Here is a 27,949-nt window from a genome sequence, read left to right as displayed (position 1 = left end):
TGATGAGTACAAGACTTCGGATCGGTTTTGGGCCGAGGCGGTCAACACCGCTTGCTACGCCATCAACCGGTTATATCTACACCGAATCCTCAAGAAGACATCCTATGAACTCCTAACCGGTAAAAAGCCCAACATTTCATATTTTAGAGTCTTTGGTAGCAAATGCTTTATTCTTGTTAAAAGAGGTAGAAAATCTAAATTTGCTCCTAAGACTGTAGAAGGCTTTTTACTAGGATATGATTCAAACACAAGGGCATATAGAGTCTTTAACAAGTCCTCTGGACAAGTTGAAGTTTCTTGTGATGTTGTGTTTGATGAGACTAACGGCTCTCAAGTAGAGCAAGTTGATCTTGATGAGATAGGTAATGAAGAGGCTCCATGCATCGCGCTAAGGAACATGTCCATTGGGGATGTGTGTCCTAAGGAATCCGAAGAGCCTCCAAATGCACAAGATCAACCATCCTCCTCCACGCAAGCATCTCCACCAACTCAAAATGAGGATGAAGCTCAAGTTGATGAAGTAGAAGATCAAGCAAATGAGCCACCTCAAGACGACGGCAATGATCAAGGGGGAGATGCAAATGATCAAGAAAAGGAGGATGAAGAGCAAAGGCCGCCACACCCAAGAGTCCACCAAGCAATCCAACGAGATCACCCCGTCGACACCATCCTCGGTGACATTCATAAGGGGGTAACTACTAGATCTCGTATTGCACATTTTTGTGAGCATTACTCTTTTATTTCCTCTATTGAGCCACACAGGATAGAGGAAGCACTCCAAGATTCGGATTGGGTGGTGGCGATGCAAGAAGAGTTCAACAACTTCACTAGGAATGAGGTATGGCATTTAGTTCCACGTCCTAATCAAAATGTTGTAGGAACCAAATGGGTCTTCCGCAACAAGCAAGATGAGCATGGTGTGGTGACAAGGAACAAAGCTCGACTTGTGGCCAAGGGATACTCCCAAGTCGAAGGATTGGATTTCGGTGAAACCTATGCACCCGTAGCTAGGCTTGAGTCAATTCGTATATTATTAGCCTATGCTACTTACCATGGCTTTAAGCTTTATCAAATGGACGTGAAAAGTGCCTTCCTCAACGGACCGATCAAGGAAGAGGTCTATGTTGAGCAACCTCCCGGCTTTGAAGATAGTGAGTACCCTAACCATGTCTATAAACTCTCTAAGGCGCTTTATGGGCTCAAGCAAGCCCCAAGAGCATGGTATGAATGCCTTAGAGATTTTCTTATTACAAATGGATTCAAAGTCGGAAAGGCCGATCCTACGCTCTTTACCAAAACACTAGAGAATGATTTGTTTGTATGCCAAATTTATGTTGATGATATTATATTTGGGTCTACTAACGAATCTACATGTGAAGAATTTAGTAGGATCATGACACAAAAGTTCGAGATGTCTATGATGGGGGAGTTGAAGTATTTCTTAGGATTTCAAGTGAAGCAAGTCCAAGAAGGCACCTTTCTAAGCCAAACGAAGTACACTCAAGATATTCTAAGCAAGTTTGGGATGAAGGATGCCAAGCCCATCAAGACACCCATGGGAACTAATGGGCATCTCGACCTCGACACGGGAGGTAAGTCCGTGGATCAAAAGGTATACCGGTCGATGATAGGTTCCTTACTCTATTTATGTGCATCTCGACCAGATATTATGCTTTCCGTATGCATGTGTGCAAGATTCCAAGCCGACCCTAAGGAAGCTCACCTTACGGCCGTAAAACGAATCTTGAGATATTTGGCTTATACACCTAAGTTTGGGCTTTGGTATCCTAGGGGATCCACATTTGATTTGATTGGTTATTCGGATGCCGATTGGGCGGGGTGTAAAATCAATAGGAAGAGCACATCGGGGACTTGCCAGTTCTTGGGAAGGTCTTTGGTGTCTTGGGCTTCAAAGAAGCAAAATTCGGTCGCTCTTTCCACCGCCGAAACCGAGTACATTGCCGCAGGTCATTGTTGCGCGCAATTGCTTTGGATGAGGCAAACCCTGCGGGACTACGGTTACAAATTGACCAAAGTCCCTTTGCTATGTGATAATGAGAGTGCAATCAAGATGGCGGATAATCCCGTCGAGCATAGCCGCACTAAACACATAGCCATTCGGTATCACTTTTTAAGGGATCACCAACAAAAGGGAGATATCGAGATTTCTTACATTAATACTAAAGATCAATTAGCCGATATCTTTACCAAGCCTCTTGATGAACAAACTTAGGCATGAGCTAAATATTCTTGATTCTAGGAACTTCTTTTGTTGATTTGCACACAAAGACTCATTTTACATACCTTTGATCATATCTCTTTCATATGCTATGACTAATGTGTTTTCAAGTCTATTTCAAACCAAGTCATAGGTGTATTGAAAGGGAATTGGAGTCTTCGGCGGAGACAAAGGCTTCCACTCCGTAACTCATCCTTCGCCGTCGCTCCAAATCACTCTCCATTCTTGGGGGAGAAAGCATGAACACAAAGCACAAGGACTCCATCTTTGGTATAAACTTCACTCATTTATTTATGACCAAAGGGGAGAGAGTAGTTCAAAAGGGCTCTAATGATTCCGTTTTTGTCGATTCATGCCAAAGGGGGAGAAAGTATGAGCCCAAAGCAAAAGGACCGCACCACCACCAATTTCAAAAACTTCGTGTTTCCAAGAATATTATCAATTGGTATCCTATTGTGTTCAAAAGGGGGAGAAAGTAGTATTTCAAAAATGATATATCAAAACCCTCTTGAACACTAAGAGGAGGATCTCATTTAGGGGGAGTTTTGTTTAGTCAAAGGAGAAGCATTTGAAACAGGGGGAGAAAATTTCAAATCTTGAAAATGCTTTGCAAAATCTTATTCATTTACCTTTGACTATTTGCAAAAGAACTTTGAAAAGGATTTACAAAAGAATTTGCAAAAACAAAACATGTGGTGCAAGCGTGGTCCAAAATGTTAAAAATGAAAGAAACGATCCATGCATATCTTGTAAGTATTAATATTGGCTCAATTCCAAGCAACCTTTGCACTTACATTATGCAAACTAGTTCAATTATGCACTTCTATTTTGCTTTGGTTTGTGTTGGCATCAATCACCAAAAAGGGGGAGATTGAAAGGGAATTAGGCTTACACCTAGTTCCTAAATAATTTTGGTGGTTGAATTGCCCAACACAAATAATTGGACTAACTAGTTTGCTCTAGTATATAAGTTATACAGGTGCCAAAAGTTCACACTCAGCCAATAAAAAGATCAAGTATTGGATTCAACAAAGGAGCAAAGGGGCAACCGAAGGCACCTCTGGTCTGGGGGTACCGGACTGTCCGGTGTACACCGGACAGTGTCCGGTGCACCACCGGACAGTGTCCGGTGCACCAGAGGACTCCAACTCGAACTCGCCACCTTCGGGAAATTCCAGAGGCAACTCCGCTATAATTCACCGGACTGTCCGGTGTACACCGGACATGTCCGGTGCTCCAACGAAGAGCGGCCTCCGGAACTCGCCAGCCTCGGGAAAACGTAGCGGCTGCTCCGCTATAATTCACCGGACATGTCCGGTGTACACCGGACTATCCGGTGCAACCACGGAGCAACGGCTACTTCGCGCCAACGGTCACCTGCAGGCGCATTCAATGCGCGCCAGAAGCGCGTAGAAGTCAGGCACGCCCATACTGGCGCACCGAACATTGAACAGTACATGTCCGGTGCGCACCGGACATCTAGGCGTGCCCAGAAGTCAGAAGCTCCAACGGTCAGAATCCAACGGCATTGGTGACGTGGCTGGCGCACCGGACATGTCCGGTGTGCACCGGATTGTCCGGTGCACCATACGATAGACAGCCTCCACCAACGGTCATGTTTGGTGGTTGGGGCTATAAATACCCCAACCACCCCCACATTCATTGCATCCAAGTTTTCCACTTCTCAACCACTTACAAGAGCTAGGCATTCAATTCTAGACACACCAAAGAGATCAAATCCTCTCCAATTCCACACAAGGCTTTAATGATTAGCGAGAGAGATTTGCCGTGTTCTTTTGAGCTCTTGCGCTTGGATTGCTTCTTTTCTTTCTCACTTGTTCTTGTGATCAAAACTCCATTGTAATCAAGGCAAGAGGCACCAATTGTGTGGTGGCCCTTGCGGGGAAGTTTTGTTCCCGGTTTTGATTTGAGAAGAGAAGCTCACTCGGTCCAAGGGACCGTTTGAGAGAGGGAAGGGTTGAAAGAGACCCGGCCTTTGTGGCCTCCTCAACGGGGAGTAGGTTTGCGAGAACCGAACCTCGGTAAAACAAATCCGCATGTCACATTCTTCATTTGCTTGCGATTTGTTTTGCACCCTCTCCCTCGCGGACTCGTTTTCTATTTCTAACACTAACTCGGCTTGTAGTTGTGTTTATATTTGTAAATTTCAGTTTCGCCCTATTCACCCCCCCTCTAGGCGACTATCACTAACAAATGTTCATTTTGAGAAAGACACGGTTTGTAGCGCATGTCAAGCAGGAAAGCAAGTTGGCTCACATCATCCACACAAGAACATAATGACAACGGACAGGCCACTGAAACTACTTCACATGGATCTATTCGGCCCGATAGCTTACATAAGCATCGGTGGGAGTAAGTACTGTCTAGTAATTGTGGATGACTATTCTTGCTTCACTTAGGTATTCTTTTTGTAGGAAAAATCACAGACCCAAGAGACCTTAAAAGGATTCTTGAGACGGGCTCAAAATGAGTTCGGATTAAGGATAAAAAAGATAAGAAGCGACAACGGGACGAAGTTCAAGAACTCTCAAATAGAAGGCTTTCTTGAGGATGAGGGCATCAAGCATGAGTTCTCTTCTCCCTACAAACCTCAACAAAATGGTGTAGTGAAGAGGAAGAATAGAACTCTACTAGACATGGCAAGGACCATGCTTGATGAATACAAGACTTCGGACCGGTTTTGGGCTGAGGCGATTAACACCGCTTGCTACTCCATCAACCGGCTCTACCTTCACCGAATCCTCAAGAAGATATCATATGAACTCCTCACCGATAAAAAGCCCAAAGTTCACAAAAAAGAAGATATCATATGAACTCCTCAAGTTGTTGAGCTCCTCTTTCATTTTTGTGAACTTTATTCTTTTGTGTCCTCTATTGAGCCATATAGGGTGGAGGATGCACTAAGAGACTCGGATTGGGTGTTGGCTATGCAAGAGGAGCTCAACAACTTCACGAGGAATGAGGTATGTCATTTAGTTCCACGTCCTAATCAAAATGTTGTAGGTACCAAATGGGTATTCCGTAACAAACAAGATGAGCATGGTGTGGTGACAAGAAACAAAGCTCGACTTGTTGCTAAAGGATATTCACAAGTCGAAGGTTTGGATTTCGGTGAAACCTATGCACCCGTAGCTAGGCTTGAGTCAATTCGCATATTACTTGCCTATGCTACTTACCATGGCTTTAAGCTTTATCAAATGGACGTAAAAAGTGCCTTCCTCAATGGGACCAATCAAGGAAGAGGTCTATGTTGAGCAACCTCCCGACTTTGAAGATAGTGAGTACCCTAACCATGTGCATAAACTCTCAAAGGCGCTTTATGGGCTCAAGCAAGCCCCAAGAGCATGGTATGAATGCCTGAGAGATTTTCTTATCACTAATGGCTTCAAAGTCGAAAAAGCCGATCATACTCTCTTTACTAAAACTTTTGCAAAGGATTTGTTTGTATGCCAAATTTATGTTGATGATATCATATTTGGGTCTACTAACAAATCTACCTGTGAAGAGTTTAGTAGGGTCATGATACAGAAATTCGAGATGTCTATGATGGGGGAGTTGAAGTATTTCCTAGGATTTCAAGTCAAGCAACTCCAAGAGGGCACCTTCATCAGCCAAACAAAGTACATTCAAGACATACTTAACAAGTTTGGAATGAAGGATGCCAAGCCCATCAAGACACCCATGGGGACAAATGGGCATCTCGACCTCGACACGAGAGGTAAATCCGTAGATCAAAAGGTATACCGGTCGATGATAGGATCTTTACTCTATTTATGTGCATCTCGACCGGATATTATGCTTTCCGTATGCATGTGTGCAAGGTTCCAAGCCGATCCTAAGGAAGTTCACCTTAGGGCCATGAAAAGAATCATGAGATATTTAGTTTACACTCCTAAGTTTGGTCTTTGGTACCCCAAGGGATCCACTTTTGATTTAATAGGATATTCAGATGTCGATTGGGTAGGGTGTAAAATTGTTAGGAAGAGCACATCAGGGACTTGTCAGTTTCTAGGGAGATCCCTGGTGTCTTGGGCTTTAAAGAAACAAAACTCAGTAGCTCTTTCTACCGCCGAAGCCGAGTATATTGTCGCAGGCCATTGTTGTGCGCAATTACTTTGGATGAGGCAAACCCTCAGGGACTATGGCTACAAATTGAGCAAAGTCCCTCTCCTATGTGACAATGAGAGTGCAATCCGCACGGCGGATAATCCCGTTGAACACAGCCGCACTAAGCACATAGACATTCAGTATCACTTTTTGAGGGATCACCAATAAAGGGGGGATATCGAGATAGCTTATGTTAGCACCAAAGAACAATTAGCCGATATCTTTACCAAACCATTAGATGAAAAAACCTTTAGCAAACTTAGGAATGAGCTAAACATTCTTGATTCTCAGAATTTTGATTGAAACATTGCACACATAGCTCATTTATATACCTTTGATCATATCCCTTTTATGTCTACGACTAATGTGTTTTCAAGTATATTTCTATACTAAGTCATAGATTGAAAGGGAAATAGAGTCTTCGGCGAAGACAAGGCTTCCACTCCACTCTATCGGTATCATTTACCCTTTGTCGTCACTCCACACCACTCTTTGATTGGTATAATCTTCACTCATATTTACTTGTACCAATGGGGGAGAAAGTAAAAAGGGCTCACAAAGTCTCCGTTTTGGCGATTAATGCCAAAGGGGGAGAGAGTATTAGCCCAAAGCAAAAGGACTGCACCACCACCTAATTTCAAAATTTTTGAAATAAAGTTTTCAATTGGTATCTTGTAATCATTTTTAATTGATATATTTCAAATTGGTATGATTTTCAATTGATATATTTTCAAAACTAGCATCTAAAATATATATTTCCAATTGATATCTATTAAAACCCTCTTGAAAACTAAGAGGAGAATTTCATTCAGGGGGAGTTTTGTTTAAGTCAAAGGAAAAGCATTTGAAATAGGGGAGAAAATCTCAAATCTTGAAAATGCTTCTCGAATTCTTATTCATATACCTTTGACTATTTGCAAAAAGACTTTGAAAAGATTTTCCAAAAGAATTTGCAAAAACAAAACAAGTGGTGCAAGCGTGGTCCAAAATGTTAAATAAAAGAAAGCAAACCATGCATATCTAGTAAAAGTATAAATTGGTTTAATTCCAAGTAACCTATGCATTTACATTATGCAAACTAGTTCAATTCTGCACTTATATATTTGCTTTGGTTTGTGTTGGCATCAATCGCCAAAGAGGGGGAGATTGAAAGGGAAATAGGGTTTAACCTTTTCCTATAAATAATTTTGGTGGTTGAATGCCCAACACAAATATTGGACTAACTAGTTTGCTCTAGATTATATATTCCACAGGTGCATAAAGGTTCAACACAAACCAATAAAAGATCAAAGTTAGGGTTCAAAAGCAAAGGAGCAAAAGAACCGAAGTGTGCCCTGGTCTGGCGCACCGGACTGTCCGGTGTGCCACCGGACAGTGTCCGGTGCACCAAGACCGTACAACTTTGAACTAGCCACCTTCGGGTTTCTCCAGCATCACTCCGCTATAATTCACCGGACTGTCCGATGTACCAAGCGGAGCAATGGCTACCAGCGCAACGGTCGACTGCAACGGACACCTGCGAACGCTACAGTGCGTGCAGAAGTCAGAGCAGCCGTCAGAGGCGCACCGGACATTGAACAGTGCTTGTCCAGTGCCACAAGAAGACATCCAACGGTCGTCTGCGCCCGAACCCTAACGGTTGGGTGACGTGGCTGGCACACCGGACAGTGTCCGGTGGTGCGCCCATCGATAGCAGCCACCCCCAACGGTTGTTTTGGTGGTTGAGGGCTATAAATACCCTCCAACCACCTCCACTTCAACCATCCAAGCATTCATCACTCTCCAGTCAATACAAGAGCAAAGTGCAACACTTCAAGACACAAATCAAAGCCACCGATCCGATCAAAGTCCCCAATTCAATTCTAGTGCATTAGGACTTGTGAGAGGATCACTTGTGTTTCTTGTTACTCTTGTTTGCTTGGCTTGGCTTTCTTTTCTTTCTCACCTCTTACTCTCAAGTGCTTTATAAGCAAGGCAAGAGACACCAATTGTGTGGTGATCCTTGCGGGGTCTAAGTGACCCGTGAGATTAAGGAAGAAGCCTCAATCGGTCTAAGTGACCGTTTGAGAGAGGGAAAGGTTGAAAGAGACCCGGTATTTGTGACCACCTCAATGGGGACTAGGTTCTTTAGAACCGAACCTCGGTAAAACAAATCACCGTGTCATCTGCTTTATTTCTTGGTTGATTTGTTTTCCCTCTCTCCCAGACTTAACATTTGTTCTAACGCTAACTCCGGCTTAAAGTGTGTTTAAAGTTATAAATTTCAGTTTCCGTCTATCCACCCCCCTCTAGGCGACTTTCAGTGAGACAACGTGATGCTAGAGCAATAGATTGCCAAAGCATGTCCTGAGAGCTACATGACCGGGGTATTTATAGGGTAGCCGGGGTTAGGTAAACCAAGTATTATAATACCTCAGCTACCAACTATATTCCCGCCATACACTTTACAATGGAGTAATTACAGGATTGCGAGTATGGGCCCCTAATTACATCAGACTTTGTACCCTTATAAGTCTCTTACAGGTGGGCCCGTTGAGAGCAGATACTTTACACGGACTGGCGAGGCACGAAGTCTGGCACCCATCATCAATGTGGGTTGCCTCCAGCCTTGCCGAGTCTTTGGGCTCTTGTTGAAAATTGGCCCCTTCGCAAATGGGCCTGCACGATTGTCTTCACCACCATCTGGAGAGGCTATGTTCTCGTGCCTTCGGCAGTATTTCTTGGCCTTCGTCTCACTTCTGCTATTGCTTTAACGGTTCGGTTACTGGATCAAGGAGGACGTTACGTTTTCGCTCCAACAAACATATTTTATAATTAATTTAATAATACTTATTTTATATCATAAATATTTTTAATATAATTTTGATCAAATTTAAAATCATTTTAAAAATAAAGAATCACATTTTTATAGACGAAAGTAAGTATTTTTTTTGCTCTTTCCGAATTTCATCTACATAACACTAAAGAAATGTGGTCGTTCACCGACCTCGGATAAAAACAATAACTTTTTGGAATACCTTTCATAATAATTTTTTTATCTTACCTTATTAATTTAAAATGATTGACAATGCTCTAGTGTCTTCTACTGTGCTAAAATTATGCTACATGAATAGTAATTTGGATTATAATTATTGATTTCGAACTTATATTTATACTCACCTAACTAATCTAACTAACAGAACACATAGATCTCTTGGTATATTTTATATTCAAATGATGGAAACCACGGTAAGCTTACGGTCACTTTGCTAGTCTCTACTATACTTAAAGCACCAGTTTTAACGGCCGTCCCGCATCATCTTTTTACAAAAAAGTCTCTACATTTTTTCTAAATCAACTCAGCGTAAAATATTAAAAAGCAGTGCCCCGGACCAGCACTACGGGCCGAGGTACGGCCCAAGCACCGCACGACGCTCGTGCCGGGTTGGCCCAGGCACTATTAAATGGGTCGTGCCTCGGGCCGACTCGCGAGACACAACCCATTTGACCATCTATACCTCCGCACGATAATGATGGACATCGCCTCAGTTGCCACCATCTCGTTCGTCATTCTATTTATTTTCTCTCTCCCCTCATGCGGTCATGCCTCCACCTCCGCGCCACCCCATTCTCGGCAGAGGGCGTAGGAGCATGCGTCTCCTCCCCGTATTCGTCCGACACCAGCCCCGGCACCGACTCGTGCAGTAGCTATTGCACGTCCACGAGGAAGTTTCACATCATGTGCGCACCATCGTTTTCGCCGTCGTCGGACGTCCAGTTCGTCTTCCCGGTCTTCGCCCTGTTCTTCCTCCCCAACCTGCTGCCCCCGCCACGGTCACAGCTACGAGCCGACCGACGCTCGTCGATGCGGGTATGGGGCGGTTCGGTCATGCTCCTAGCCTTTGTCTGTGCGTGCCGTCGAGGAGGACATGGTGGCGCATGCCACGCTTAGGTTATCTCAACGATGAGGAGTTCAGGTCTGAGATATTGGACAACCAAGGCCCGTATTGTGGCAGCAGTCGGCATATTCCTACGGAGTTGGTGGTGGTGTTGTGTCACCTCGGTGGGTCCAGGGCTGGGAAGACACTCACATTCTCTCGCCCTTCTCTGATTGACGCCTGGTGCGGGTGCCTCTCGGTTTGGAGCTGCTCCGGCTGGGCTTTTTCTCCGCTTTGCGTGCTCTCTCCCTATACATCTAGCGGTATACTACCTATGTCGCCTCCAGATGCCTAGGTCTTCGTCGTGTCTTTCTCCGGTAACGAACAGGTATGTCCGCCTCTTCCCTTCCCCTCCTGCTCTACAAAACCTTGGAAGTGAGGAAGACGAGGGATGTGTGTCTCTGATTTGCTGTCTATGGTACCCGTGCGTTCATAAAAAATATTATGCGAAGAGTGGAGACAATCAATAAAAAATCTTGAGACATTTTTAGTGGATAATTTATGTGGATATTGTTGTGAGCCGTCGCAACGCACGGGTAACCGACTAGTTTGTTGTAATTGTGGAGATGTAAACTATTTCTGTCTACAGATTTGGGAGCTTTCCATTACACGTCGGATCAGTAAAGTTATTTAAATTATTTTAGTTTTAGGGTCCAATGTAATTTCAGTAGCTTAGCAACGAGGTCATCCAAAGTCAAACACAGACCCACGATCAACTGCGAAGTCCTCGTCACGCTCTTACCCGAATCTCGAGACCCGTTTACTTCGCTAATAAACAAAAGCAACAGACCCGTTTACCCGCAAGTTCGTTCGTTACGGCACTGGTACTGTCTTCTCCTTCCCTCGCCCCTTCCCTCCACTCGCGATCTCGCGCCCTGCCCTCCCCTCGGCTCCCTCCGCCTCTCGGACAGAGGGTGAGAGGGTATTCTAACAGCCCCCATATACACCCCACCGGCGCCGGAACCTACGACGTCGCAATGGTAACTTCCTCTCGCCACCAGTATCTGCGCGCCTGCTGGTCGGTCTGTCCCGGCCTGCAGTCCGCTTCGCGAAAAACGCTAGATCCCGATGCGACCTTGTCACTTCATATCCCGCTGGACGCATTGATGCTTTCCGAGCCGAGATCCCCATTCAAATCCTTTTTTTGGTGCGTGGATCTGGGGTTCGGACATATTACATGCTATGCGTGTGCTGACTTGTGTTGTCTTCTGTGTGTTTGTTTTTATTGATCGTTGCTGGTGTGGATGATGACGCAGCCGCTCCAGTTAGAGATCAAGGTTATTTCGAGAATACCTGGCTCTTAATTTGGCAGTGTCTTTTGTTGTCACTGTTGACGTCGTTCTTCTAATGGTGACTTGTATTTTGCTTGATCAGAGGAAGCTCGCGCAGAGGTCGGAGAGGGTCAAGTCCGTGGACCTGCATCCCACGGAACCATGGTACATTTGCTGGTGCCTTTTGTGTTGGCTAATTGCTGCAATAATTTACTGTGCATAGCGTCCCGAGTGTTGGATTTCCAGAATAATGGGCTTCTGTTTGGTGCAGGATCATGTCAAGTCTTTATTCTGGCAGTGTCTGCATCTGGAACTACCAGACTCAGGTAGGAAGCCCGTATCTTTTTTTGAGTTAGTTAGATAACGCTCTAAACTTTTCACCAACTAGTTTACATGACATTTTTTGTTAGTTTCCATGAGCTCATATTTGTTACGGTTTTATCAAACACGCAGGAGGTGCATATCTTTATATTAAGGGAGTGTTTGAATGCACTAAAACTAATAGTTAGTGGCTAAAATTAGTTGAAACATCCAAACACTCTAGCTAATAGTTCAACTATTAGCTATTTTTGGTAAATTATTTAATAGTTATGTACCTATTTGTTAGCTAGCTAATTCCACCACCAATTTTTAGCCAACTAACTATTAGTTCTAGTGCATTCAAACACCTCCTAAGAGAGGGGAAAAAAGGGCAAGAGCCCATACAAAACAACATACAAACACATACAACACAACATGACCAAGAACACAGACAACACAAATTAAACACTGACCAACACGGCCCCTTGGAAAATCTGAGAAACTGCTCTTAGGGCAGCAATACCTTTAGCGCCAGCCAGCTCCCAGTTAAAACACTTCTCACAGTGCATATTTGTTATTTACAGCTTGTTTACGGAAAATACGATATATGACTTTTAAATGGCTGCAACCTAAGACCAATGTATTTTCAGCCCTTTCCCTTCACATGTGCAGAGTACATACATATATTATGGAAGTGAATAATTTTGTTGTGATGTGTCGATAATAACGAATTGCCATGTTATGGTTGGGAATTCTTAATACAAGCATATCATAGTTTTTGAATTATTTTACATGTTGTACACTGCCTAATGAATAAGAATGCACCTTATCTGTGGGTATAATGACTGTAGTAGCGAAAGGGCAGGTGGTCTGAGTAGCACTTCTCAGATCCTATGTTCGACTCCCTGTGAGAGCGAATTTTAGGTTGTGGTTAAAAAAACCTCCTTGTTTGTCCTACGCCAAAGCATAGGTCTAAAGTCTGGTCCTGTCCACGGTCGTTCTCACATGGGCTATGGTGCCGCTGTTTATGGGTGAGGTAGGTGTTCGGAGGTTTTCTCGACTTGCATGAAAATGTCTTCTTCTTAATATAATGCCGTGGGGGCGGTCTTACCCCGCAGGTCAAGTTAATGACTGCAGTAATTGTTCACCTTAAGATGATACCTAATTTCATGCACGGAGACTGTGATGACCTTCTGAAGAGAAGGTAAAAACTAATAATCAAGGAGAGAAATAGAGACAATCTATTATATATTCGATGCTTTAGCAGCTTATCAGTTATCATGGTTGGAAAAATAAGGCAAAACCAAATCAGCTGGAATAGGCAGATCAAGTTGAAGATGTTTGGTTTGAGCGTTATAGTGTTTTAATGGGTGCTGAATGGGCCAATATGTTAATCTAGTGTTAACATAGGATACAACTGCCACAACTAATGAGTTTTGAGGGAATTTTTAGGTGGGTCATCTGTGAGTTCAGTAGAGACTGGGACATGTCCACTGACCTTTTGCGGTGAACATACTATCTCTACTGCTGAGTGACAGGGATGTGATGAATTAGAGTGGAAAGGACTGTGAAGTAGAATACTTTGTCATGTACTCATGTGATGGTGCTGCCATCCACCAGAGCAGTGGTGGGCTTGTCAAGGAAAACAAGCCACATTGTACGTGGTTTTTCTGTGGTTACATTGTCCACTGTAAATGGGGTTCCGTTGCCTACTGGCACCGTCTAATTCCAGTCTTTTATTACAGCTGGCAATCTGAAAGATTTATACAGTTTTGTACAGCTGATGTAAAACTTGATCTGATTAATTTTGTGTTATTTTGTTGCCAGACAATGGTGAAATCTTTTGAAGTCAGTGAGTTACCAGGTTTCTTTCTCACTCTACTGTTTACATTTTTTTTCTTAATCAGGCAGTACAGTGTGTATCATCAGTGGCGGAGGACCCATTATGGCTTAGTATGACATTAGCCATACCTAAATTTATAAAACCTTTATATCTTCCATTATAATCACAAATGGAGATTTGGTGCAATGGATGGACTGCCACACTTTTAGCTGTAGGTTGTAGGATCGAATCTTGTTGCCTACCTTTTTTATTTTTTCAGCCATACCTATATTTTCTTTTGCCCTTCGCTACTGTGTATCATTATATTAGGAAGAAGAAAATGAGTCTAAGAAGACTCAAACAAGCCCATTACTGTCTACAGTTTTCTGTATGCATTTGTGTTTTTGTGCAATTATGCTCATGTAACCATGTTAATTGCAGTTCGTTCGGCTAAATTTATTGCACAGAAGCAATGGGTTGTTGCTGGTGCCGATGACATGTTCATCCGTGTGTATAACTATAATACCATGGATAAGGTCAAGTTGTTCGAAGCTCATACTGATTACATCAGGTGTGTGGCTGTTCATCCGACCCTGCCATATGTGTTGTCATCATCAGATGACATGCTTATAAAGCTTTGGGACTGGGATAAGGGTTGGATGTGTACTCAAATTTTTGAGGGCCACTCTCACTATGTCATGCAAGTCACATTTAACCCCAAAGACACAAATACTTTTGCTAGTGCTTCTCTTGATCGTACTGTAAAGGTATACCCATATGTTTTATTTTGTTTTAATGATAATGTATTAATTTCTCGTTTTCCTCTTTGCTAGCCTTAACGAGCAATTTTCTTTACTTGAAATTTCTAGATTTGGAGTCTTGGTTCCCCTGATCCTAATTTCACATTGGATGGTCATTCAAAAGGTGTCAATTGTGTTGATTACTTCACTGGTGGTGACCGGCCATATCTAATTACAGGCTCTGATGACCAAACTGCAAAGGTATGACATGTTCATTTGCACATATGAGCATTTTGGACATTATGACTGATTGGTTAACTTGAATTAGGTTTGGGATTATCAAACAAAGAGCTGTGTTCAAACACTTGAAGGACATGCACATAATGTCTCTGCTGTATGTTTCCATCCTGAGCTTCCAATAATAATGACAGGTTCAGAGGATGGAACTGTTCGCCTATGGCACTCCACTACTTACAGGTTCTTATGCTATTTCTGTTCTAGTTTGTGGCTTTGTGACGTTTTGTCTTTGTGTTTACATCTTGATGACGTGGTGCTCTTGTATATGTATTTCTATCAGAAGTTCTGCTAAACTGATTAAGTGATTATACCAACCAAAATCTCTCATGATCAGTCCCATGGTTGTGTTATCACCAAAAACAAGCCAGCACGATACTGCTTGTGATCTGAGGGGAAAAAACTGTCCTGTAATGACCATGGGTTGCAGTTATAATTTCTCAGCTGAATTGAAAGCTGGAACTGATTATTTAAAAAATGAAGTGTACTTTAGTATGTAAAATAAAAACAGTTGATCTATAGTTACAAACATGTCTTCAAGTTTTCGGTCTGTAAAATTCCAAGATATTCACAGGTGACAGTAATCAATCTGCTGATGACTGCCCATATAACTGTTTGATTTTGTTTGAATCCTAGATTTCTCTGATCATGTGTTTTCCCTTCATACCTCAAGCAGCTTACCTTGCTAAGTACATCCAGTCCATACATTTTTTTGTTGGATATGGGAGGGAGGAGTTTGGTTTTTGCTATTTATTTTAAGGATTCTTTTGATGGGGAACGAATAGTCATGTTCTCTTGGTGACGCTACGTGATCTTCGATCTCCTGTTGTGATTTTTCATGCTATTTGACAAACGGCATAATACTAGCAAAATTATTAGTTGTTGTTTGTGATTCTATCACAAAGTTACTCATTAATAGCATAACCTTGTGTTTGTGACAGACCTTGAAGCTTTTACTCTTTTTAGGTTACAAGTTTAACTTTTCATTTCATGGAAATTTGGTAGTAACATTGTGATTGGTGCTCTTGTCTTTTAGGCTTGAGAATACACTTAACTATGGCCTTGAACGAGTTTGGGCATTAGGTTACATGAAGGGCTCACGAAGGTATTAAAAAAACTTAGTTTCTTGTTTTCTCCAATTGGTAAGTGTTTACTTGAATATATCAATTCATACAGAGTCGTGATTGGATATGACGAAGGAACAATAATGATTAAGATTGGGCGTGAAGCACCTGTTGCTAGTATGGATAGCAGTGGTAAAATCATATGGGCCAAACATAACGAAGTTCAAACTGTCAATATCAAGGCAGTTGGTGCGGATGCTGAGGTTATCTTTGTAAGCTGTGCCATCCTGTTGATAATGGTTAATTCCATATTCTGATTTATAATACTCTTAATTTTCTTCATATGCCAGATTGCAGATGGAGAACGTCTGCCATTGGCTGTGAAGGAGCTAGGAAGTTGCGACCTTTACCCACAAGTAGGTTTATGTTTGATATTAAGTGGTTGCTTTGTTTAAATAGCACTCTTTTGCTTCATGTTACAGTATATATAGACAAACAAAGGCACTTCCTATGGTTCTGCATGGTTTTACCTTGCACTATGCGAGCTAAACTGCTAATAACACAATAAAGTGTGTCACTGCCTTGGTGACATTGAACGTTTTCAGTATCTTTATCTTTTGTGTTTAGGCTCTTCTTTTCTCTTTTTGCTATATGTTGCTTACACATTTCTCATTAGCAAGGTATATGTATCTGCTGGTTTCCTGAACTATCTCAATTTACAGTTAATGGTTGAAGTCAGAGTTAATTGGCTAATTTCTAAATTTTGCTTGTTGGGGCTAAGAGCTGTTTATATTATGCTTCTAACAAATATCTGATTTTTTATTTGTATGTGTAGACTCAATTTTTTTTATGGAAGGAAAAAGGCACCGGTTTTTTAAAAGTTAGTTCTAACTTATGCTAGGATATTTAAAAAACAGTAACTAATCCTTTCTGTTCTTCCAGAGTTTACGGCACAATCCAAATGGGAGGTTTGTTGCTGTATGTGGAGATGGAGAGTACATTATCTACACAGCGCTAGCATGGAGAAATAGATCCTTTGGGTCTGCTCTTGAAATTGTTTGGTCAACTGAAGGAGAGTATGCTGCAAGGGAAAGCACATCAAAAATAAAGATCTACAGTAAAAACTTTCAGGTTTGCTCTTTATGACATGATTTGTGAGTTGTTACTTTCGTTCTTTTTATGTAGTCAATTTTCACCCCTATCAAAATTTAGAACACTTAAACCTCGCTTTAGATACAGCAACAGTGTCCCAATGTTCTTGGCATTGTGTCTTGGGATTATTGGACCTTGTATGCTTCCATTTTTATTATAACTCAAGGGACTAGATATCATAGACTGCAACACCATGTGGAGTTTCTGGAAGTATGGGACCTAATATTGGAGGTGGAACTGCATGAGCAGATTGAGGGTAGGCATGTGTTTATGCTTGCTACCAATGGACAATATTCTTCTAAGGCTGTGTATGAGGCTCTCTTCCTTGGGTCTGTCCACTTTGAGCCTGCTAAACGAATTTGGAAGTCTTGGGCTCCGGCTAAGTGTAAATTCTTCATTTGGCTAGCTGCTCTTAATAAATGTTGGACAGCTGATCGGTTAAGAAACGGGGGCTGGCTCATCCTATTAGATGTCCACTTTGTGATCAACAACAGGAAACAATTGATAACCTGCTGCTTAACTGTGTATTCGCTAGGGAATTTTGGTTCCATGTGCTCAGTAAAGTCAATCTTCAAAGCTTGTCTCCACGGCTTCATAATTGGGGGTTTATGGCTTGGTGGGAGTGGGTTTCTATGCAGATTTCTGGGATTGCGCAGAAGGGGATCAGTTCCATGATAATCCTTGGAGGACATTGTGGAAGCACAGAAATAGGAGTGTCTTTGACAGTTTTCCTCCTAATATGGGCGCTGCTATCTCCCAGTTCAATCAGGAGTCGGAGATGTGGGCTTTGGCTAGAGCAAGGGATCTCTCCCTCCTTACTGCTCCCATTCCTGGCCTCCAGCAGTAGTTTGCTGCATCAGCTATAATGTTGGATTTTTTATGTTTTGTTGTTTTCGAGCGCCATGAGTTGGCTGGCCACAGACTTTGTATTGGTCAATTTTAGACCTATTTCTTCTTCTTAATATATATGATGCATAGCTCTCCTACGCTTTCGAGAAAAAATGCCATGTGTTACATGTCTGAAGGGAAACAATTTAGGTGCTGTTGCTTTTTATAGTGATATATCAGTTTGTGGCTTGTTTTATTTTATGAAAACTTTGCGCTTAAGAAGCAGCTACGTCCATTTTTATTGACTGTAGGAAAAGTTGATTATCAGTTAAGAACATCTTATAGTGCTTATTAATGTCATATATACATAAACATGCTTTACTATTATTTGCATTTCTGATAACAGCAGCTGTAATTTCAGGAGAGGAAAAGTATAAGACCAGCATTCTCTGGAGAACGTATATATGGGGGAGTATTGCTTGCTATATGTACAAATGATTTCATTTGTTTTTATGACTGGGCAGAGTGCAGGTTGATACGTCGAATTGACGTGAATGTAAAAGTGAGTCGTTACTTTTGCTTCAGCAATGGATACCCATCATGTGTTTTTACTCTTTTTTGCCTTAACGCCACTGGAATTGATTACTCTTGTGCCTGGTGTAGAATGTATATTGGGCTGACAGTGGTGATTTGGTGACAATAGCAAGCGATTCGTCATTCTACATTTTGAAGTACAATGTGAGTTAATTTTCACATATTGTAGATACTGTAGATCACAGTTTTTTATTGTGCTGGTTAAGCACATATTGTATTCTGCAACTGACAATGGTATGCCTTGTCTATTATTTACTAACGCAACTCTAACTTGATAACATCTAGAGGGATCTAGTTTCTTCTCATCTAGATGGAGGGGCATCAGTTGGCGAGGAAGGTGTTGAAGATGCCTTTGAATTGCTTCATGAGATAAATGAACGTGTCCGTACTGGGTTATGGGTCGGAGACTGTTTTATATACAATAATTCTTCATGGCGCCTGAACTACTGCGTTGGAGGAGAGGTTAACACTTAATTTCACCATAATCTGTAGAATCTTGAATGCATATCTGTTTGATTCCTGAGAGTGTTTGGTTTTATGTGCTATCTATTTACCATCTCATGTGTTACAGGTTACTACAATGTTTCACTTGGATCGGCCTATGTATTTATTAGGATATCTTGCTAACCAAAGTCGTGTATATCTTATTGACAAGGAATTTAAGTAAGCAGCATGCAGCATACCTACTTCTGATCTTCTTACATGATGTGTTTTTGGGTTATGACAACAATTTTTTTATTACAGTGTGGTGGGTTATACTTTACTACTCAGTTTGATTGAGTACAAAACACTTGTGATGCGTGGGGATTTGGAACATGCGAATATTATTTTACCATCCATACCAAAGGAACAACACAACAGGTGCCATCCTGTTTGTCTGTTCAAAATTTTGTAGTGGTTGTTAATTTAAACTTTTATGTGCCCCAATGTTTATATGATTTACTTTTGGCTTGCAGTGTGGCACATTTCCTTGAATCACGTGGCATGTTGGAGGAAGCCCTTGATATAGCCACTGACCCTAATTACAGATTTGATCTGGCTGTGCAGCTTGGAAGCCTCGAAGTTGCAAAGGCATAGTGCAATTATAGTATTATGGGCCTGTTTGTTTCGGTTTCTAGCAGCTTCTGGCCACCAAAAGCTGCTGCGGACTACCAAACGTTCAGCTTTTCAGTCAGCTTCTATAAAATTCGTTGGAGCAAAAATCATCTAAAATCAACATAAACACATAATGGTTGAGTCGGTGTAATAGTAGGAATCCGTCACTTTCTAAATCCTGAGCCCTATGAACAATTTTATCTTCCTCCACACGTAATCGTAATGATACTCAGATTCTCCCCACATCCAGATTCTCCCCACAGCTAGATTTTTAAAAAAGCTGGTCAGAAAAAAGCTGAACCAAACAAGCCCTATACCACTTATCTCTCAACTGTTTAGGACACATCGTCCAAGAAATTCTCCTTAAGCGCACCGCCGCACCCTGAATTCTAGTTGCTTTGCAGGAAATTGCTATTGAGGCACATAGTGAATCAAAGTGGAAGCAGTTGGGGGAACTCGCTATGTCCACTGGAAAGGTATTTGTGTCAATTTTTTTTTTTCTGAAATGCGCAGGAGAACTGCACAACTTTGTATTAAGCAGAGAATTAAAGCGGAGAGAACTCCAATACACCACACACACCCACACTAGAAACTAACTTGTGATCACCGGCTAACAGGAAAAAACACGATCAACAGAGCTGTTTTAAGCCAGCAGCTCTTCGACCTTGAGCAAAGACAGGGCCTTGGCTCCAGCCAAGGACCAAAGCACCGTCTCTTCCTTACACCCTAAGGGTTGTGACCAAGCTAGGATTACATTCATCAAAGACACATCTATGCCTATGTTTCCATATGGTCCAAGCACCTAGAATTACTAAGGAATTGAAGCCCTTCCTCATTTGATCAGTTGTCCGAGAGCTGCTAGTCCTTCACCACGACTGGAAGGAATCCTCGTGAGTGGGACACAACTCCTGCATCCCCACTGTCAAATTTTCATGCATGCACAAATCACAGATGTGCTTCACTTGATATGTTTTTTCCCTAAATTACTAGTATATCTATCTCTGACATTTGTACTAGTTACAATTTACTTAGTAATTGGGATGGTTAGCTTGCAGTCTTAATGACATTTCTCAATTTTACAAATCTTGAGTCTTCTATCATAATTTTCCATTAGATTGAGCTTTCTGCTTCCTCCTTGTCATGTATTTGCCCTGCGTTTCTGGAGGACCATTCTGCTTTTCCAACCGGACACAAGGAGCTTGGGCTGAAAAACTTCATTAGCAAAGTCAGTAGAGTTACAACAGAGCTTCTTCCAACACCAAAATCTAACCAGAAGGCCCCGACCACACAGTCCGTCAATGCCCAGCAGGCGTATTGCAGGAATTGGAGTGGAATACAGCATGCAATATTGGAACAAACGATCAGTCAGAACAGCCATGAGAGCCTTGCGCATCATCAATGAAGCTGAAGAAGTTAGTCAGGAAGCCTGAATGAATATGCCATGCTATTCAAACGCCCCTTGACGCAAACCCAGGTGGAGGCCCTTGCAGCTCTATTCGGCTGGTCTACTCCAGTGGACTTAGAGTCCCAGTAGCCCCCCCCCCTCGGGTGTGTTTTTTTTGTTGATAATCCTTGTTCATGGATCCTTCCAAAATTCTAGTCTGGAATGTAAGGGGTCTTAACTCCTCGGTTAGGCAATATGCGATGAGGGATGTTGTAAACTCTACTCAAGTGGATGTGCTCTGTTGCCAGGAAACAAAAATGCAACATATTTTCCAGAGGAATTATACTCTCTATGTTGGGAACAGAGTTTACTGAATTTATTTATCTGTCTTCTGTGGGGTCTAGTGGTGGCATCTTTGTTGCTTGGAAAAGACATGTTGGGCACATAGGATTACAGAGAGTGGATAACCACTGTGTTTCTATTCAGTTCTGCAGAGAAGAAGGTCAACCTTGGTGGTTAACCTGTGTGTATGGCCCTCAGGGGGATTTTGATAAAGTTCTTTTCCTCCAAGAATTAAGGGATGTTAAGGCTGCTTGTTCTGGCCCTTGGGTGGTGGCAGGAGACTTCAACCTGATCTATAGAAGCTCTGATAAAAATAACTCCAATCTGAATAGGGCCATGATGGGTCGTTTTAGGACAGTGATCAATGATCTCGCTCTCAAAGAAATTCAGCTCCATGGCTGCAAATTCACTTGGTCTAACCGTCTAACCAACAGGACAACCCTGTGCTGGTTAAGTTGGACAGGGTCTTTTGCTCAGTTTTGTGGGAATCCATCTTCCCCAATGTGGTTCTCCAAAGTACAGCCTCTCATGATTCAGACCACTGCCCATTGATCCTTGGCCTCAAAGAATAACCTGTGGAAAAAAGAGGTTTGACTTTGAATCTTTCTGGACCAAGTTAGAAGGCTTTCATGAATCATGATACTGTTCAGGCTGCTTGGATTTTAGTGGAACCTTCCAGATATCCTTTTCTGACCTTGGAAAGAAAACTAAAGGAGAGTGATAAAAAAGTGTGACACGTGACCTCCCAGTTATATCTGGCAAAAGAGCTACTAAGAGCTACTGCATAAATTAGAAATAGCTCAAGATCATAGGGTATTTTCACCGGCTGAGTTATGGCTCAAGAATAAGCTCAAGAAGCATTCCCTGCCGCTGGCCTCCTTCAAAAGAATAATGGCAAGATTGAGATCGAGAATTTTGTGGTTGAAGGAGGGGGATGCAAATACCAAATTCTTTCACATGCATGCTAGGCATCGAAAAAGAAAGAATCTGGTGGTCAGGCTAAGGGATGATGAGTGTATCCTTATCAATCATGCTGAAAAAGCAGCTCTGGTGGATCAGTTCTTCTCTAATCTCATTGGTCGGTCTGAAGACAGAAATAGATCCATTGATCTTGGGGCTCTTGGTTTGCCAACACATAACCTTGCTGATTTGGACTCACCTTTTACAGAACAGGAAGTGTGGGGAACCATCAGGACTCAGGAGTCTACCTGCAAGGCCCCAGGGACAGATGGGTTCACTGGAAGATTCTATAAAGTGTGTTGGAACTTGGAACATTATCAAGGAAGATGTGCTAAATGCAATGTCTGCAATTTGGAGCAGAAATTTTGCAAACCTTCACAGACTCAATACAGCATACATCACAATGGTGCCAAAGAGAGAGGGGGCTAACCAGGTTACAGATTTCAGACCAATAAGTGTAGTGCACAGCTTTGCAAAGTTAGTCACCAAGGTCCTTGCTAACAGGCTGGCTAAAAGATTAAATGGTATGGTCTCTCCAATCCAAAGCACATTCATTCAAGTAAGGTTTATACAGGATAACTTCATGCTAGTGCAGCAGACTTCAAGACTGCTACATCAACAAAATTTGGCAACTCTTTTGTTTAAATTAGACATAACAAAAGCTTTTGATTCTGTGTCTTGGCCATTCTTGATTGAGGTAATGCAACAAATGGGTTTTGGACAACTTTGGAGAGATCATTTGTGGGCTTCTTGGCTCTTCCACCACACAAGTGCTTCTCAATGGATGTCCAGGAAAAAGGATACAACACAGAAGAGGGCTTAGACAGGGGATCCCCTTTCCCCAATATTGTTCATTCTTGCAATGGATGTTCTGGGTCTTCTTTCCTCCAAAACTGAAGATGCTGGATTTCTGCAGCAGTTGTCCAGAAAAAGAAGCTACACAGAATCTCTATTTATGCCGATGATGTGGCCTTATTCCTGCACCCCTCTGTTGCTGATATCTCCACCACTCTTGATATTCTCTACCTTTTTGGGGATGCCTCTGGTCTGCACAACAACACCCAGAAATCAAATGTTTATCCTATCAGATGCTCTGAAGAGATCATTGTGGAGGTCCAAAATAGGTTGCCTTGTGCAATTGCTTCCTTTCCCTGCAAATACTTGGGCCTTCCTCTATCCTTGCACAAATTATCCAAACAACAGTTCTTTCCTCTGGTGGAAAAGATTGCAGATCGTCTCCCAAGCTGGAAGGCTGATTTGATGAATAGGGCTAGCAGAAAAGTGCTTGTGCAACATGTTCTTTCTGGAATGACAGTCTTTGCTGCAATGGCGATCGACTTTCCCCATTGGGCTATTTGAAGCCATTGATAAAATAAGAAAATGTTTCTTGTAGAGAGGTAGAAAAGAAGCAAAAGGGGGGCATTGTCTAGTCGCTTGGAACAAGGTGTGCAAACCCTTGCACTTGGGGGGTCTGGGGATTTCTAGCTTACAAGACCTCTGCTGGGCTCTTCGCATGCAATGGTTATGGCTGGAGAAAACTGATCCTACCAGGCATTGAGCAGAGCTCCCAATTCAAGTCCCTAGTAAAGCCAAATCCTTCTTCTCTGCAGTCTTGATCACTGAGATTGGTAATGGATCCAACACTTTGTTCTAGATAGATAGATGGATAAATGGTAAAAGAGTCTCAGATATTGCTCTAAGACTGTTTGCCATAATCCCAAAAAGAATAATATACAGGAGAATTGTGCAAGAGGCCTTGCTAAACAGAAGGTGGATTTCAAATATAAAGGGTGCTCTGACTATGGGAGCCCTGATAGACTATCTACATCTTTGGGATTCTCTTTCTGGCCTGAGTCTGCAGCCGAACATGGAGGATAGACACATTTTTACCAGGGCATCGGATGGCAAATACTCAGCAAAATCTGCTTATAATGGCCTCTTCTTAGGCTCAAGCTCCTTTGGTCATCACAAAAGGATTTGGAGATCTTGGGCCCCCTCCAAATGCCGGTTCTTTATGTGCATGGTGGCTTAGAATAGATGTTGGACTGCAACACTGACAAAAAGAGGCTTGAATCATCCTGCTAGCTGTCCTCTCTGTGACCAAGAACTGGAAACCATCAACCACCTGCTGGTGTCCTATGTTTTCACAAGAGGCTTCTGGTACACCATGCTAAGAAAATTTGGTCTTCGCAGTCTAGGCCCTCAGCCGGATGCTACATCTACTGGTGGAAGAAATATTCAGACATTGTTTCTGGATTAGTTAAGGGTCTGGATTGCCTCATCATCTTGGGTGCCTGGATGGTTTGGAAGCATCGGAATAGGGTGGTGTTTGATGGAGCCACTCCAGACCTCACCCTTCTCCTCAGATCTGCTGAGGAGGAAAGGCAAAAATGGCAATTGGCCGGTGCCAAAGGGCTTTCCTTCTTGGCGGTGCCTCCCTCTAATGTTTAGGAGAGGTGTTGGTGTGTTGTTTGTATGCCTGTTTCTTTAGTGTCCAGATGGATAGTTATTTGTATGCCTGTTTCTGGCCTCCATAAGGGAAAGGTCTTGTATTTTGGGTCTTCTATAGACCTCTTGTTTTCTCTTCTAATATAATTAAAAGGAGTAGCTCTCCTACTCTTTTCGAGAAAAAAAGTGATATGTAAGCAGCTCCCTTGCATATTTGAGATAAACAGCTCGAGATGGCAGAAGAATGTCTTCTTCAAGCTACAGACTTTAGTGGGTTATTGCTTCTATATTCATCACTTGGAGATGCTGAAGGGATAACAAAACTGGCATCCATGTCTAAAGAACTAGGAAAGAACAATGTTGCTTTCCTTTGCTTGTTTATGTTAGGCAAATTGGAAGAATGTCTTCAATTGTTGGTTGATAGGTAGGCTTCTGCAATTGAATGCATCTTGCCCTACTCAGTAACATCTTGTATCGGACATTGTATGTTGACAATTGGTCCTTTGCTGTACAGTAATCGTATTCCAGAAGCAGCACTGATGGCACGATCTTACCTTCCAAGCAAAGTTTCTGATATTGTCTCAATATGGAAAAAGGACCTCCAAAAGGTATCTTCCTAACGAATTTTTTCTCTGCCCTTGTTCTTCCTTCCAATCACACTTCACATTTTCCCATGCAATGAAGAATCTGTTTCTAATTCTCTTAAGCATAAATAGTCACCTCAATTTGTAAGAACATATTTCTGCATGTTACTCGTTTTTTCTCTAACATGTAGGAGAGCTATGTATTATTATGTTACGTTTTTTTAAAACGCAAGTATTATTATGTTAACTAGATCATGGGGCGCCCCTTCGGGCGCCCTATCCAGTATACATGCTATATTCAAATTAAGTAGAGGATGATTGAATCTCCAACAAAACCTTTTAGTTCTAGATAGACTGAATATAACCCACATTGAAGTTGCAGCACCACATCTAAACGCGTACCACACCTAGACACATACCACACCTAATGTTGCGCGCCCTATCAACCATTTAAAAAACGATTGAATAGCAACAATTACATGAAGATCTAGAAAAAACAAAGATGATTACCATATACAGTAAGATATAAGACAACAGACAACCGACAACACCATATAAAATCATTAAGTCTCTAGCGGTTCACCAACAAGACCGGAACTGCATTTTCAGTTTTGCTCTTTAAAAATAGCAGATGTTACATGACAAGAACCCAAAACAGCAGCTGATCATCACAGATCCTTTGCATCCTTCTTGCGAGCACAAAAGCAAGATGTCCTCTCTTTTGCAGCTACGCACCATCCTTTTCCAATCTACAATCAAAGGCTATTAGGAACAATTAACAGCTAACATGCATCATGCCATCTAGAAGCATGTGAGCACTTTGAATAGACTGAACTACCTAGGTTTAGATGTGGCACCAACAGAAGCAATGCCAATGTAATCATGCATAGGAAAATAGCATTAGCTAGTGCATTATAAAAGAATTCACATGGAGAGATTTTATTTTGTTAGCAAGAAGTTATATATACTATGCAGTGGTTGTACTAAACCAAGCAAAATAAGAATTTTGCTGAACCAAAAAAGATCGACAGCCTTTCATACGAAAAGAAAGAGATGTACAACACTGACTCATACCAAGGCTTTAGATCCAAAAGTTAAATATTCTAAACTAACAGGGAAGTTACACCCATTGCCCCAAAAGGCAAACATGTAAGTAACAGCCATAGTGAGGTATAGAGGAAACACATGATACATAATCCGTTCATTCTCAATCGTCTACTCAAAATTTATCACAAAACTAAAAATTCTAACTAAATTAATATAGTATGCAAGATCAAATTCTTTAAATTGAGTAGCCTTTCAAGCTGCAGATGAGGTCAAAAGAACAAAAAAACATTCTTTCTATCACCAAAAAAGCAATGTATTTAGAACACAGGGATATATTAGCATGGTTGTGGTCCTTTAATTGCTCTGAATTCTAAACATCATAATCAGGTTTGGACTCAAATATTCTGTAGCAATAGCCATACCAAACTAAAGATGTATTATTTCCAAAAATGTCGTGATAAACAGTACACGATTCAATACCATGGTCAATATAAATGCAAGTCATTACGTTGCAACAACAAGACTTGGCTACAGATAGTGACATAGCAGAGGATATACATCAGATGCTGACATTTTTCTCTACCCATGGGCAATATAAATGAAAGTGTTGTTTAGCATTCAAAACTTGTCCTTCGAATGTAAGTGTCGTTTTAGGTGTGGGTCCTATAGCCAATGGTCTCCACCATATCCTGCAGACTATTAAGCACATCCATTTAACACATAGCCCGCTCACTTAATAAACGATGCAAAAAACATTCTATACTTCTCTATCCATCAATTCAAATAAAGTAAACAAATGCATCCAAACCTTCTATAATAAACGGGAACAGAGTAGCAAAAGAACATGATGTAAACTGGTCGACGTTTCTCTTAAGCTAGAAAGCCCAGCCTCATGTTAGAAATTTTGGATCTTCGTACAAGCACATGTGCACAACCTGAGACTGGGAATTATCAGTGTACTGACGTAGCATAATAGTTTCAAATAGGAATTATCAGTGTACTGACATAGCATAAGAATTTACATCAAGAGAACATAAACTCGCAAAGAATCCAAAGTCAAGAGAACATAAACGCGCTAGGGAGCGACCACTCACCGTGGGACGCCTACAGCGGCGCGCGCGTTGAGGGCGAGGACGGGGCTGCCGTCGGCGAGAGCGAGGAACAGAGAGACGGTCGCCGAGGAGAGGGGCTCGGTAGGCAGTAGGCACCGCACGGCTTTGGTCGCCAGGTCGGGGGCGACCGGGTGAGGCAGCCGGGGCTCGGAGCTGAATTTGATGAGTGTTTCGGGTCCTCGGCGGAGCCTCCTGGTGCGAGGAAATGGTAGGAAAGCACCCAAACCGAGCAAATCTACGTTGCTCCGGCTTGAGCAGCACATCTCTTCCAAGAATCGAACATGCAAAAGGAGTTAAGAGTATACATCCGGACCTGACTTCAAGGTTGCCGGTGATGTTCCGGAAGAGCTGAAATATACAGATGCTAACGACAACGCCCATCGTCACGAACAGAAACTCAGGATGCTGTTGGTATCCAAAATTTAACCAAAGAAAGGCATTCTTTCTCGGCTTCTTTAATCATGTGTACCTACTGAATCCGGTGATCATTTTCTAGGTCTTTGATGTAACTCCCAGTTAAGGCCAGCTAAATATCCACCCGCTGATTATCACCAGTTCGGAGTCTGTTGGAACGAACTATGCATGCATGCATGATTGCACTGTACTGTTAGGGCCAAGCCGAAGACAG

The 27,949-nt window shown here is 42.1% G+C and overlaps 1 protein-coding gene across 11 annotated transcripts in view; it reads left to right on the top strand.

The window, feature by feature from the left end:
* Window positions 1-11,089: 11,089 nt before the first annotated feature.
* Window positions 11,090-27,949, top strand: part of LOC100383405 (putative coatomer beta subunit family protein) — a 42,732-nt gene continuing 25,872 nt past the window's right edge. For 6 of the 11 annotated variants that reach the window (XM_035962351.1, XM_008660643.4, XM_008660639.4 and 3 more), the window contains exons 1-21: window positions 11,090-11,264; window positions 11,541-11,561; window positions 11,659-11,720; window positions 11,827-11,881; window positions 13,683-13,719; window positions 14,119-14,444; window positions 14,547-14,678; window positions 14,746-14,894; window positions 15,748-15,816; window positions 15,888-16,047; window positions 16,126-16,191; window positions 16,718-16,906; window positions 18,177-18,317; window positions 18,419-18,493; window positions 18,635-18,811; window positions 18,921-19,012; window positions 19,094-19,210; window positions 19,306-19,420; window positions 19,849-19,920; window positions 24,806-25,002; window positions 25,093-25,186. In XM_035962351.1, coding sequence (XP_035818244.1) covers window positions 11,262-11,264; window positions 11,541-11,561; window positions 11,659-11,720; window positions 11,827-11,881; window positions 13,683-13,719; window positions 14,119-14,444; window positions 14,547-14,678; window positions 14,746-14,894; window positions 15,748-15,816; window positions 15,888-16,047; window positions 16,126-16,191; window positions 16,718-16,906; window positions 18,177-18,317; window positions 18,419-18,493; window positions 18,635-18,811; window positions 18,921-19,012; window positions 19,094-19,210; window positions 19,306-19,420; window positions 19,849-19,920; window positions 24,806-25,002; window positions 25,093-25,186 — 2,349 coding nt within the window. In that variant the 5' untranslated portion in view covers window positions 11,090-11,261. Of the gene's footprint in view, window positions 11,265-11,320; window positions 11,432-11,540; window positions 11,562-11,658; window positions 11,721-11,826; window positions 11,882-13,682; window positions 13,720-14,118; window positions 14,445-14,546; window positions 14,679-14,745; window positions 14,895-15,747; window positions 15,817-15,887; window positions 16,048-16,125; window positions 16,192-16,717; window positions 16,907-18,176; window positions 18,318-18,418; window positions 18,494-18,634; window positions 18,812-18,920; window positions 19,013-19,093; window positions 19,211-19,305; window positions 19,421-19,848; window positions 19,921-24,805; window positions 25,003-25,092; window positions 25,187-27,949 lie in introns of those variants that run through there. The other 5 variants (XM_020543782.3, XM_020543783.3, XM_008660642.4 and 2 more) reach the window with 4 other exon arrangements.

This window comes from Zea mays, chromosome 9 (assembly GCF_902167145.1).
Source record: "Zea mays cultivar B73 chromosome 9, Zm-B73-REFERENCE-NAM-5.0, whole genome shotgun sequence".
In the NCBI taxonomy this organism is placed as follows: Eukaryota; Viridiplantae; Streptophyta; class Magnoliopsida; order Poales; family Poaceae; genus Zea; species Zea mays.
This window is presented reverse-complemented; position numbering and strand designations above follow the sequence as displayed.